The sequence below is a fragment of the Mauremys reevesii genome, linkage group 11 (assembly GCF_016161935.1).
Source record: "Mauremys reevesii isolate NIE-2019 linkage group 11, ASM1616193v1, whole genome shotgun sequence".
NCBI lineage: Eukaryota > Metazoa > Chordata > Testudines > Geoemydidae > Mauremys > Mauremys reevesii.
Genome location: NC_052633.1, coordinates 4,263,434 through 4,276,249, shown reverse-complemented (window position 1 = coordinate 4,276,249; position 12,816 = coordinate 4,263,434). Strand labels below are relative to the sequence as shown.

General features: G+C 46.7%; 1 protein-coding gene across 7 annotated transcripts in view; it reads left to right on the top strand.

Moving 5' to 3' along the window:
• Positions 1-12,816, top strand: part of COL6A3 (collagen type VI alpha 3 chain) — a 113,651-nt gene that overhangs the window by 16,307 nt on the left and 84,528 nt on the right. For 4 of the 7 annotated variants that reach the window (XM_039494305.1, XM_039494307.1, XM_039494304.1 and 1 more), the window contains exons 2-3: positions 6,846-6,969; positions 8,371-8,988. In XM_039494305.1, the coding sequence (XP_039350239.1) occupies positions 6,882-6,969; positions 8,371-8,988 (706 nt within the window). In that variant the 5' untranslated portion in view covers positions 6,846-6,881. The remainder of the gene's footprint in view (positions 1-6,845; positions 6,970-8,370; positions 8,989-12,816) is intronic. The other 3 variants (XM_039494309.1, XM_039494311.1, XM_039494310.1) reach the window with 1 other exon arrangement.

Below are 12,816 nucleotides of genomic sequence, written 5' to 3'. Positions count from 1 at the left end.
TAAATCAGTGTAGTTCCAGGAAAGCTAGTGGTGCAATATTGATTTTATACCAGCTGAGGCTCTGGGCCCAGATCCTCCAAGGTATTTAGGCACCTAACTCCCCTGGGAATTCCCAAGGATTACATTACTTTGTTGAGGTCCTAGAATGATGATGGTTTATTATTTGTGTTGGGCTTGCTCCCAGAGGCCCTGGCAACATGTTGCTTTTTTAAATGTTATATCTCCCTTGTTTCCTGTTTGTAGTCATAGTTCACCAGGATTAGAAATAAAGGTCCAGGTTGCCCCTTCCATGGAGGAACATGCTAGAGAGGGCCAGAGTTGGCGGGCATAGGGTGACCAGACAGCAAGTATGAAAAATCAGGGTGGAGGTGGGGGATAATAGGAGCCTATATAAGAAAAAGACCCAAAAATTGGGACTGTCCCTATAAAATCAGCACATCTGGTCACCCTAGGCGGGCATCCCCTGGGTTTTCAGGCACTCCTCTCTCTCTAATGGGAGGAATTTGGAGGTAGACTCAGAGTGGCTGGGCACAAGGCTCCCCCACCCCATAGATCTATGGGGAAGGGCATTTCCCACATAGGCAGGTGATCAGCAGTGTGGATGGGAGCCCCTTTGCATGGCAGAGCTGGACCATCCTTCCCTCTGAAAGCAGGGCAACCCTTTGTTGGTGCTTAGAAATAGTGGGCTTGATTGGCCACTGGGTTTCTCCAGCTTCCTGCCAGTGTAAACCTACTGGAATCGCATCACCGAGGCATAAGACTGGCAGAAAGCAGTGGGGAATCAGGTCCCCAGGTAAATCAGTTATGAAAATAACCCGGCAGGGGCTGTTGGGGAACAGTGACAGAGAGGAGCCTACAGGCATTAAAGCTGCCACTGCCGCTAACTTCCATCAGGATTTCTGGGCAGCAGAGCAGCAAACGCTACTGCAGAGAGTGGCTGCCCCCATGCTCCATCCCATCCGGCCTCCTTCCCGTGACTTTTCAGAGGGAAGATGGCCCCTGAAACACCTCTGGAAGGGATTTCTCAAGGCTGTTAGGGAGTGGTGAGATGATAATGGCCTGGTGGGTATCCCTCCTTCCCTTCCTCCCAGCTTGGGAGAGTTTTGCCTCGCTTTGACTGGACTGGAACCTTTGCTTGTCAATTAAAAATGGTCATAATGCCCTGTGCTATGTTGGTTGCCTTTAAAAAGGCCACCCTGCCTTACATGTGGGTTGGGAAATAATTGCAATGTCTTGCCTATTGCTTTGGGCATATGTTGACTTTTTAATAGCAAGTACTTTGTAGAATCATTAGGGTTGGAAGGGACCTCAAGAGACCATCTAGTCCAACCCTCTGCTCAAAGCAGGTCCAATCCCCAAATTGCCCCCTCAAGGATTGAACTCACAATGCTGGGTTTAGCAGGCCAGTGCTCAAACCACTGAGCTATCTCACCCCCCCCCCCCATCATTACTTGGGGTAATGATTGTTTGCTAACAAGGAAATAAAGTGCTGCCTTTGATTTTTCTTATTCAGTGGCTTTAATGCTGTGAAGCAAAGAAGTGCAGCTAGAAAGAGTGGCAGGGTAATCCAGCCATTCATATAATCTGGGAGAGTAAACACTGTGAATTCTTTCACCCAAATAGGAAGAAAAATGTGTGTCTTGTGGGCTTTCAGTAATTCATCACAAAGCAAGTGAGTGTTTCCTATAGCTCTAGCACTTCCTTGAAATACATAGGGCCAGATTCTCAGCTGATGCAAATCAACCGTGTTCCATGGAAGTCAATGGAGCAACACTGATTTACATCAGCTGAGGGTCTGGCTCAGCATACCTGCTCAAGTTTCAGTTGAAACCCAGTGGGACAATCATGAAAAGAGCATGTGTGAAATTGTCCCAGTGTGTGCAATTAACTTCTCAGGTGCCGCTTTATTTGTGCATTTCAGATGATCGAGGGTGCCTGGATTTATTTCCAGCTGTTTTTTTGGTCAGCTGTCTGGCTTCCAAGGCTTTGTTACAAAATCTTGTTATTCTTTTCATTGATGGTCTTGGATTCCCTTGTATCACTTAGGAGCACTGAGTTAATTGAGTTGGCAAGAACAGCAGAAAACAGTGAATGTAATTTTTTAAAGCTGACTTAGTTTAATCATTTGACTTATTTGAATCTCTTCTGACTCATTTGATTGCCTCATGTCCTTCTGGGGGAAGAGAAATATTAAATCACTACATTTTATACTTGGATGATATTTATCAGCTACGAAGTATTACTGGGGTATGCTATTTAAGATTGGAAGCAAGTCTTAAATCATAAACTCACCACCAGTATGGCAGCACATCTGCTGTCATACTAAGGGCTATATTCTTCCAGCCGATTTGCCATGTGAATGTCAGATAAAAAGCTTACATAAAGTATTCTCTTGGCTACAACATATAAAGTTATTCTTGGGACACTTCCATATTCGTACTATGGGATCATCCCCACACAGGAGGGGATTCCACAGAGGGGACCGGAAACATGCAGGATTCCTGTAGTTATTCTGCAGATCAGAAGAATTAATGGGCTTGAACTTGGACTGAGGTTTCCATGCCTGCCTTTGGTGTCCCTGAAACGGGTGAAGTGAGTAGAATTGCTATCCCAGGCAGAATGTCAGTCTGGCAGTGGCTTAATAAGAAAAGAACTAGCAATAGAAAGAAATGTTGATCAGTGCACGATGCTCCTGACTGGGTGGCCTCCAATGGCCAGCTGTAATCCTAACTTTTTTTTTTAAATGGGGGAACTACAGTTAACTAAGAGAAGCACAGGTAAAGAGTGGATCCTCCAAGTCCTTGACAGAGGTCTAACCATACAAACTCCTGAGCCACAGAAACTGTGGCTTAGATCCTGGCCCATGCTAAGGTCATTGAATTGCCAGAGTGGCACAAAAGGACCTTAAAACCTCCTTATACGGGGATCTGGGATTCCCCCAACTCCCATGCTTGTCATTCCTGAATATCTCTTCCCTTGTGCTGTAAAATAACCCGGCTGGGTGCGATCACAGACTTTGTCCCTGGGCAGGTTTTAGTAACAGGCAGCCACATAATGCCTAATGTCGCGTCACATGTTGCAGCCAGTGGGAAGGAAAACGGGGGGCCCAGGTGGAACCACCCCTTCCCCCCTTTGGGCCTACCAGACCAGCGCTGTGTATGTTAAAGAAGCACTAGGACCTCTGTGGCTGTGGGAAGAAAGAACTTGCCAGAAGGAGCCAGCCCCCGGGGCCATAGGCGCTGAAACCATCAGGAGTAGGCAGCCGGCTTTGATATCATCAAAATGTTCGCTATGGTTTGGACTGGACATTCCCTTCCCTGTGCTGATTGGCTGCTTGCTCCAGCCCATCCTGCCCTCGCCAGGTCTCTTCCCCTCAGCCTCGTTCCACCTGCCTGCCACACTCCCCTCCGTCCTCTCCCTCGCCCTCCCTTTGCCCTTCGGCCCCGCTAAGCCGCTCCCAGCACTGCTCCGCTCTGCGGGTGAGAGCCCCGGTGTGTGCTGTATCAGCGGCCTCCTCCAGCGCCCCCTGCTGATGGCCGCGCCGCTCCCAGGGTGGGTCCGTCTCGTCTTGCAATTCACCCTCCAGCCAGGTCACACTTTAGACACCCCCCTTCCGGGGTAACAAAAGTCCAACTAAAAGTCCCAATGGAAAGGATCCATGTACCCGCTTTGGGGCTATTCCTCCACCCGCCCTTGAGGCCCCATTCTGGGCTCAGTACTTCTTATCTTAGGCCTGTGCGCCCTGTTCTTGGGGCTGGTAGGGGAACCCCGGCCCACCCTCTGCTATGGGCTCCAGTCCAGGGACCCTGTGTTAAGCGACTCTTGCAGACATGCTGTTTATTTGGGCCACACCCTATGTCTGAGCCCTTTGTGCTGCTTCCCTCTAGAGCCTGTGCTTAACACAGCCTCCCCTGTGGTTCCCAGGCCTCTGGCTTCTCCCTGGGTCCTCCCAGCTCTGTCTTTTTCTCGCTCAGGACTGCCTCCGTGCCTTTCCCCCTCTCCAGGGCCCACCACAGGGAACAATTCCAGCCCTGTGGCCTTCTTCACACTGTCTTCCCCAAGCCCTTTCCAGAGAGCAGCGACTGCGCACCTTCCCTCTCCTGGGTCCCTCTCCTGGACCACCCCTGTAGCTTTCACTTCCTCCTTTTGTGAGGAGGACCCAGCACCTCCCCAGCTGGGCCTGACAACTAGTCAAACCCGACATGCCCCCCAGAAGCAGCCAGGTGGGCTAATTGAGCTCTCCCTCCTGCTAACCCTTTGGTCACCCCATCCCACCCACCCCAAAACATGTCAAAAGCAGCTGGTGCTAACATGCTGTTGGCCTGTCGTCACTCTGCGTTGGTACTCCAGCCCTTCCCCTACCCATTGCCTGCCTAAGCTATTCAGACTGCAGGCTCTTTGGGGCAGGGATTGTTTCCTGCTGTATGATTGTACAGCACCTGGCGCAACGGGCCCTCAGCTTGGTTGGCCACTGTAATAAGTAATACATAATAACAACAAAGGCACAGCCATTTTCCTCTTGCACTTGGAAGGAAGTATCTTGGCCTGGATATGGCCAGGACATAATATAGTTTGCTTTGAGCCTTTCTGAATTTCTTTATGCTTCAGTTATGCTGAACTCTCTTTTATAATGGATGCTCCTGGACCTAATGATTATTCTTATTTCTTATTTGCGTTGCAGCCGTACTTAGGAGCCCTGATCATGGCGAGGTGCTGTACACACCCACCCAACAAAAAGGCGTCTCCTGTCCCAGCAAGCTCACAATCTTCTCTTGGTGACAGTCACATGTCACCAGTCTTAGAAAAGAAAGAGTGAGAAACCACAGTGAGATGCCCCGCTGGCATTTATTGGCATAGCTCCGTTGACATCAGTGGAGCTATGCTGCTTTGCATCAGCTGAGGACCTGGCCCTCGCTGACAGGTTTTATGGAAATGTTTTCTGCTCCTGCTGGTTTCCTATGACAGAACATGCCTCTGTTGGAGCCAGTAGGGTCCCTGTGTCTCTCTGCTCTTTCCTTTGCATTTAGGGCTAGATCGTGGGTTAGGCAGTACATCTGGCAGGGTTGCCAGGATGACTAAGAAACTCCTCTATGCCCCTATGCTGGCTACCCAGGCTTTGGGTCCAGGTGCACAGAAGTGAGCAGGAAGGGAGGGGTGGGGCGTGGATGGAGTCATGCCAGGCTCCGCCTCCCCAGTGCACAGGCCTGTACTGCTAAACCAGTGCATGGGGAAGGAGAGTAGGAATTTGTTGCTGTACGGGCCATGGAGCATGGAGGACAGAAGTGGGGGACTGTGTGTTTCCTGGAACAGAGCAGCAATGCACCATCCCTTCCTATGGGCAGGGACCTGGTGGCATGATCTAGCCCTTATGTAGGAAGGGGCTCTGATCATCGCTCCACCAAACTTCATCTCTGCAGCATTGTCTGTTTCCCACTCTTTGTGGTGTCTTCTGCTCATATGAAAATGTTTTCCTTACCAGATTGCCATTTCCCATTTGATGCTGTTTATTTCTCTTTTGAAATTCACACACCTGGTTTTTGCCTGTCAATACCCACTTCCATCTTTTACATGACGTATCATGCCAAAACACGTCATGATTTGTGCATCAGCAATGCTGGCAGCACACATCCAAATACTGTTTTATTTAAGTGATGCTACAAAACCCCCAGAAGTCATATAAAAGATTGGGAAATGGGACAGAACGAATGTTATCGAGAGCAGAACGTAACCTGTTACGGGACAAATCTTCTTCCCAGTTACCCCGGTGGAATCCTATTGAAGGCAGTGGGATAAATTCAGCCTTGGTATAACCAGCACAGCGCCCATTGAAATCAGAGGGCGTTATGTGTTCTGATGCCAGTGCCAAATTTGGTCCAACTACATTTCACTGTAACCGAGAAGAGAATTTGTCCCGGTTATGGTACCTTTTCATTCACAGATCTCTAGCAGAAGTCAGCGTGAGTTCTAAGTAAAACATTAATATCAGGAAAGGAATTTATGGTATTTACTAATGGGGGTGGGAGGGCTTGTGGCAGGTGATGACTCCCCAGCGTGGCGCCTCCTGCTGGTCGTCTTGAGAATTAGCTCTTTCCTCAACCTGGAGCGCCCTTTACAGGCTGGTGTCTCACCTGCCGCTGGCCCCGTGCCCCTCCCGGACCCTGGTGCCCTCCTATGTCAGGATTCTGCCCCCATAGTAACCCACAATCTGGGTCTCCTCGCCCAGGGGAAACCCCTATCCCCACCTTGTCTCAGTGGCTACTGCCAGTCATCATCTAGCCCCCGCTCCCTGGGGCAGACTGCAGTCTGTAAACCACTCATCATCGGCAAGGTGGGTTGGACCAGCTGCCTCTGCCTATATCTGGGCTGCACCTCTGCAACCCCAGTACCCTTCCTGCCCTTTACCAAGGCCTGCAGCCTGGGGGTTTCCATCCTTGAGCTCCCTGGCTCCTCTGGCCTTTCCCCAGCCCTGCTCCACTCTAGGTACCCAGCTGAGCTCCCAAGCAGCCAGGCCCGTCTCTCTCTGAAGCTAGAGAGTGTGTCTCTTTAGCCTCTTTAGCTGTGGCCTGGTTGGGGCGTGGCCTGACCTGTGGCTGCTTCCCCCAATCAGCCTGGCTTTTCCCACTGCACCCCTCTCCAGGGCTGCTTTATCCCCTTCAGGCAGGAGCGGGGTGACCACCCCGCTACAGGGCTATAAAATCCTTAATCCATTGACATCAGGGGGGAGTGGCACTGGGGAGAGCATGGGTCTGAGGCCTTACATATGCCCCTAACACTGTATCGTAAGCTCTGGTGAGCTCTGGTGTGAGAACGCAGTTTACACTGATAATCTCTCTATTCCTGTTTAGGTCACACATTTGGTGCTTTGAAAAACAAAACAAAAAATGAGGAGACATCGGCATTTGCCGCTCGCGGCAATCTTTTGCCTCATGCTTTCAGGCTGTTGCATGGTTGATGCTCAGCAACAGGAAGGTAAGGCTCAGACATCCTTAGAGGATTTGTTATTTTCCAAAGTTTGATGATATTTCCTGTTGTGTTTGTGGACTGTTTTAAAATGTGCATGTTGAAAATATATTGTGACCTGTCAAGGTTTTTGACTGAGAGTTAGTCCGAGCATAGTAGATGCTTATCGATTGCTCACAAGTCAGTCAGCCTGAATGCCAATTCATAGACACATGCCAGAGTGGACTCCCAAGTTATCCTAAGCATGTAAAGAGTAAATGGTGTCAGTCTGATGTTGCTTTGTGTTGCGAGTGGCGCATTTGCATCTACTGGGTTGACACCCTATGTATTGTCTATGCTTCTTGGCAAAGGTATTTTGCATCCCTTACATGTCCGAAAGCATGGGAAGAAAAACGGAATGTTGCAATGAAAAGAACACCCAACTTCCAGCTGTTGCCACTGAATGGGCAGAAAGCTTCTTTAGTTTTCTGAAGGGATCTAATAGCATCTTTTGGAGTGTAACTAGTTTGTTAGGAGTTCATGGGGAGTAGAAAACACTGGGAACTCAGTATACAGAGCCCAGTTCTGCACCTTAGTCCTTATGGACACTAGCAGGGGATCCCTTGTCCAAACAAAGGTTACAGGGTTTGGATCATAGAGCATAAATTGCCTGTAAGCGATACTCATGTATATTAACATTACTGAATACCTAAGCCTGCGTTTTGACTAATGGAGAAGATTTCCTGGTGCTAACAATCCATGCTCCAGGAATTATTTAGTGGAACTTTGATCCTTTAATGGTTTTAGGCTTGGATCCTGCAAAGCATTGAAGCATGTGTGTGACTTTAAACTCATGTATAATCCCGCTGACCTCAATGGTACAGATCATCAAAGGTAGTTAGGTGCCTATGGGAGTTAGGCACCTAAATACCTTGTAGGATCTGGGCCAATGAAACTAATCACATGCTTTTGCATCAGTGGACCAGGGCTTTCGCCACAGCCCACAGTAAGGGGAGGGGAGGAGTCACGCCACTCCAGTGAGAGTGCATAGGGGAATTGTCCCAGCGATAAGTATAATGCCCCTGCAGTGCAGAAGGGGCATCACCTATGGAAGAGTGCAATGCATGCTGCTTCCCATGCTAAATGTCATAATTTCTCACCCTGGTGCTCTGGGAGTGCCAGGTCTGGGATTAGTTCTTGTGCAGGTGGAAGGGAGGATGGCTTTTCGCATCTCTCCCCCTCCTGGTGTCCCTGCGCAGGGCTATTCACAGCCTAGTGTCAAATGATCCTTTTGTCTTGCACCAGGTTATATGGGGAATAAGGGGCTTCATTTGATAATGCAAAATAGGCCATGTCTGAGGAAGGGTTTGGGCAACATGGACTTATTCAACTGACCTGTAGAAAATCCTAAACCAATCTGTTTTTTTAAAGATGTCAGAATCGTTGCTGCTGCTGATATAATATTTCTAGTGGATTCCTCTTGGAGCATTGGAAAGGAACATTTCCAACTTGTTCGAGAGTTTCTGTATGATGTTGTAAAATCTTTAGCTGTGAGAGGAAATGATTTTCGTTTTGCCCTGGTCCAGTTCAGCGGAAACCCACACACAGAGTTCCAGTTAAATACGTATCACTCTGACCAAGATGTCCTGTCCCATATTTCGAACATGCCTTATCTGGGGGGAGGCAACAAGACTGGAAAAGGATTAGAATACCTAATCCAAAACCATCTCACTAAAGCTGCTGGAAGCAGAGCGAGTGATGGCGTCCCCCAGATTATTATAGTGTTAACGGACGGACGATCCCAGGATGATGTCGCTCTGCCATCATCTGTCCTTAAGTCTGCTGATGTAAACATGTTTGCAATTGGAGTGCAGGATGCAATGGAAGGGCAATTAAAGGAAGTAGTGAGTGAACCCCGAGATACGCACCTTTTCAACATAGAGAATATTACTGCTCTCCACGCCATAGTAGGAGACTTAGTGGCAAGTGTTTGCACATCCCTGACTCCAGAAATGGCTGGAGGAAAAGGAGTGATTAAAGACATCACAGGTAATGGCAAACTGCTGTGCTGAGACATTGCCGTACTGATCCTTGAGATAAGTATGGTAATTGCTGGTATTGCACTGTTTAAAGCCTTTGTAGGGGAGGACCGAGATGGACGTTCAAAGGTTTAAAAACAAAGGTTTCCCAGCCAATCATACAGTGAAAGCCTGTCACTGTTTGCAAAATATACTAACCTCCCTGCCAGATTATTAAATCAAGCATTGTCTAGGTCTGTGAGTCAGCGATAGGAGAAAAGCATCATGCTTCCAAATGCAGGCCCTGAACCTGTGATCCAACCCCCATGGGCACAAAGGCCAGCCTGCTTGCACAGAGCTGATTGCAGGACTCATGGGCAGCCTCCTCCTACAGTCAATGCTTGGGCCAAACTCTTGCCTGATCACAAAGTGCAGGGCTCGTCCCTAGGAAAATTTTATTCCAAATGCATGGGCTTAATAATGCAAACAACTGCAGAAATCCCTCCCGGAGGCATTTTTGTGCATTCATTAGCAGAACAGGTTTAGGGATTTTTGTAAGAAATATTCTTACGAGACAACTTAGTAGCAGCTAAGGATCTTTACGCCTAGCCCATAATATCCACTATTTGAGGCGCACACCCTATCAGCTGCCCAGTTGGAAGATGGGAGCTGATAAGCTGGGACTAGGCTGTCATTGATTCACAGTGAGATGTGAAATAAAGGCCTGCAGCAATAATGGCAGCCGTAGAAACATTCCCCATAAGACCCTGCTCCAAAACCCATTGAAGTCAGTGGGGAGACTGTCACTGACTTCGGTGGGCCCGTGAACTAGTCCTACGTGCATAAAATATATCTAGATAATTCGGTTTGTGAAATACAATGGATCACACTTGTCTTGTCTGATTCACAGCCCATCGGAGCTGATGGGAGCCACTCCACAGACTTCAGGGGGGTTGGGATCTGAAGTTGTTTGGGGATCATTTTCTCTCCTCAAAACTTCGCTATGAGCAGACTCTCACGATAGGAAGTGAGGACCAGTTTGGCAGATGATCTTCTCCTTGCACTGCAGGGAAGACGCTGTGGGGGGTTCTATTAACCCCTGCACTTCCAGGAGGCACTAATCAGTATAAGGAGCTTCAGGAAGGCCATGTTTGCACTCTCAGAGTGACACAGCTTTAAAAACTCTGACTATTCTTCCTGCATCTCACTGGGAGCAGATGCGGCAAGAATGGCTCTTTCCTCCTGTTGGCTCCCTGCTTGGTAACAGTGGTGGTGAGACTAGGCTCCAGATATTTTGACATCCCATACCCACTGTAGGATAGTGGCAGCTTTTCTTCTCCTCTGCTCAGTCTGCTCAATGAAGGCGGGCAAGTTGGTAATCCCCGTTGCAGTGCTGCAGTAGGACCATCTTGTAAAAGAAGGGACTGTCACCTGGGACCCCACTGACTTCCATGGTGCTGCCCTGGATGCAAGAGAGGGCACAACTGGGCCCAATGAATGAGACAATTTTGCCCCTTTATGCGATTACAAAGTTGGAGAATGACTGTACGTTCCACGTAATAAAGCTGAATGATCAAACCTTTGGTTTTATTCCTGAGACTCCATCTAAACGTCCATAGCCTTTGGGTAATGTAAGACAATAGCGATATACAAGATATAACATTAATCCACTCATTTTGTCTTGTCTAATTAACCTCTCATTTCAGTCCCACCAGTTGCTATCCATCATTGCATGATACTTTGCACAAAAATGCGTGAGCACAGGCCTATTGTTTTGCTAAGCATTTGACGGGGCAAATAGACAGATCATTTGCAATCCACGGGGAAATTAAACTTTTTCCCACCAGTGACCTATGATTTCTCAGTTATAATAAGGGATTTTTTTCAATATATGAAATAACTATGATATCTGACACTCTGATTGCACTCTATAGAGAGTTCAATATTTTTGCCACTAAGGGCCTGTTCCAACTCCTATTGAAAACAATTTGCATTTTGCCATTGCCTTAATGTGTGGAGGATTGGGCCTGTATATGAAACATCTTGACAGGTAACCAGACTAATGTGTTGAATTCCCTATTGGTTCATGGACATTTTTCTAGAAGAAAATATTTTTAAGCCCAAAATACACGTTTATTTCCATGAAGGAGTATTTCTAAGGTTACCTCCCTTCAAGAATAATTTTGGCGAGTGTTATTTTTCTACTAATAAAATGAAAGGTAACATTAGTACATAACTGCATTTTGTCACTGTGTGATTTACACAACCTAGATATAAATGATAATAAAAATAATGGTGCAGCTGATGATCAATGCTGGATGATATTGTGAGCTCCCCTAGACACAGTCCAAGCTGATCATCTGTCTAACATGACTTTATGGTGCCATTCATTTAGCTGGTAATTGACTTTCATTCATTTTATCTTGTGATCCCATGTAGCCCTTTTTGTAAACTTCTCCACCTAAAAAATGCCATGGCCATTATAATACATGAAAACTAAGTGTAAGAGGAAAAGCAGACCTTGAATTTGCACTCTAGAAAACACAAACTTTGACAGCCACAGAGCTGGCTAGAGTGAATAGGAAAGTCAGCCTTGAATTTGCCCTGATGCCTACATTAAATCTTAGCTGTCTATCTAATCTGACACTCTTTGCTTAATGGTGTAACAAGCATGTTTTCATTTGTCCTCCATCACTGGCTTGTTCCATCAGTGTGTACGTAAGTACAAGGTTTTTACAGTGATGAAAAATTATCCAACATTTGCATACATTGTATTCTGGTTTCCTCCTGTACAGGAGCTACTCATACTACGATGACCAATGGACACGATGGTCAATAAATTAAATACCATTATTAAAAGGAGGGTCAGGACACATGAAATAGATATGAACAAAGCCATGTATTGTTCAAGCTATTTCCTCTGCTTTTTTTATTGTTATGTGGGCTGAGTACACCGCAGTCTGAAATGATCAATTCAATTAAAAGTTAAGGACTTTCATAGCTTTTGACTAAATCTCCGAGCCCTTAGTGGTTCTTAACCATAGCGAAGTTATTTAATTGGCATTGCTTATGGGGACTGCAATGGCTCATGAGATAGGTAAAGGACTAGAGCCTTTTACTGTATCACATATTTGCATCATGTGATGGTATTTCACAGAAGTGGCTCCTGGCAAAGACCAGAGGTGAAATCCTGACCTCATCCAAGTTAATGGGAGTTTTGCCATTGACTTCAGTAGAGCCAGGATTTCGCCTTAGGTGCTTTAAAGCTCAGAGTCAGAGAAGATTCCCCAAATCAACCTGTCAGTTATTTATTAATGGCTTCAGGATTGCTTAGTTGTATCGTGGAAACATCTGTGTCCGCTTTGGGGTATATTCTGCCCTTGATTCATTTGTACAACTCCCATTGACATCAATGAGCACAAGGAGGGAAGAACAGACTGTTAAGGAAATTCTTAGTCTGCTTTGATAAGTCCTGCACAAAAAGAGGTCCTGCCTCCTTTTCCAATTCATAATTCATTTGACGTACATATTCACGTTAGGTGTTTGTGACCATCCAGGTTATAAGTAAGGTTGGATAATTATGTCATGACTGGTTTCATCCGCCTGTTTTAACATGATTCTGCATTATTTGATTGAATATCCAGTGGTCATGCAAAAATACAAAACCAGATACCTGCATTTGTAACCAATGCAAGGTTCTGTGTTTGCACACAACCACAAATACAAGCACATTTATTTGTGGTCTTCATCTGCGTAGTTATTATACCTGTAATGATAAACTTTTCCGACTAATATTGTGCATGGACTGGACAACTGAGAATAAAGTTCTAAAATGAAATAAACAGTCAATCGTTCAGCC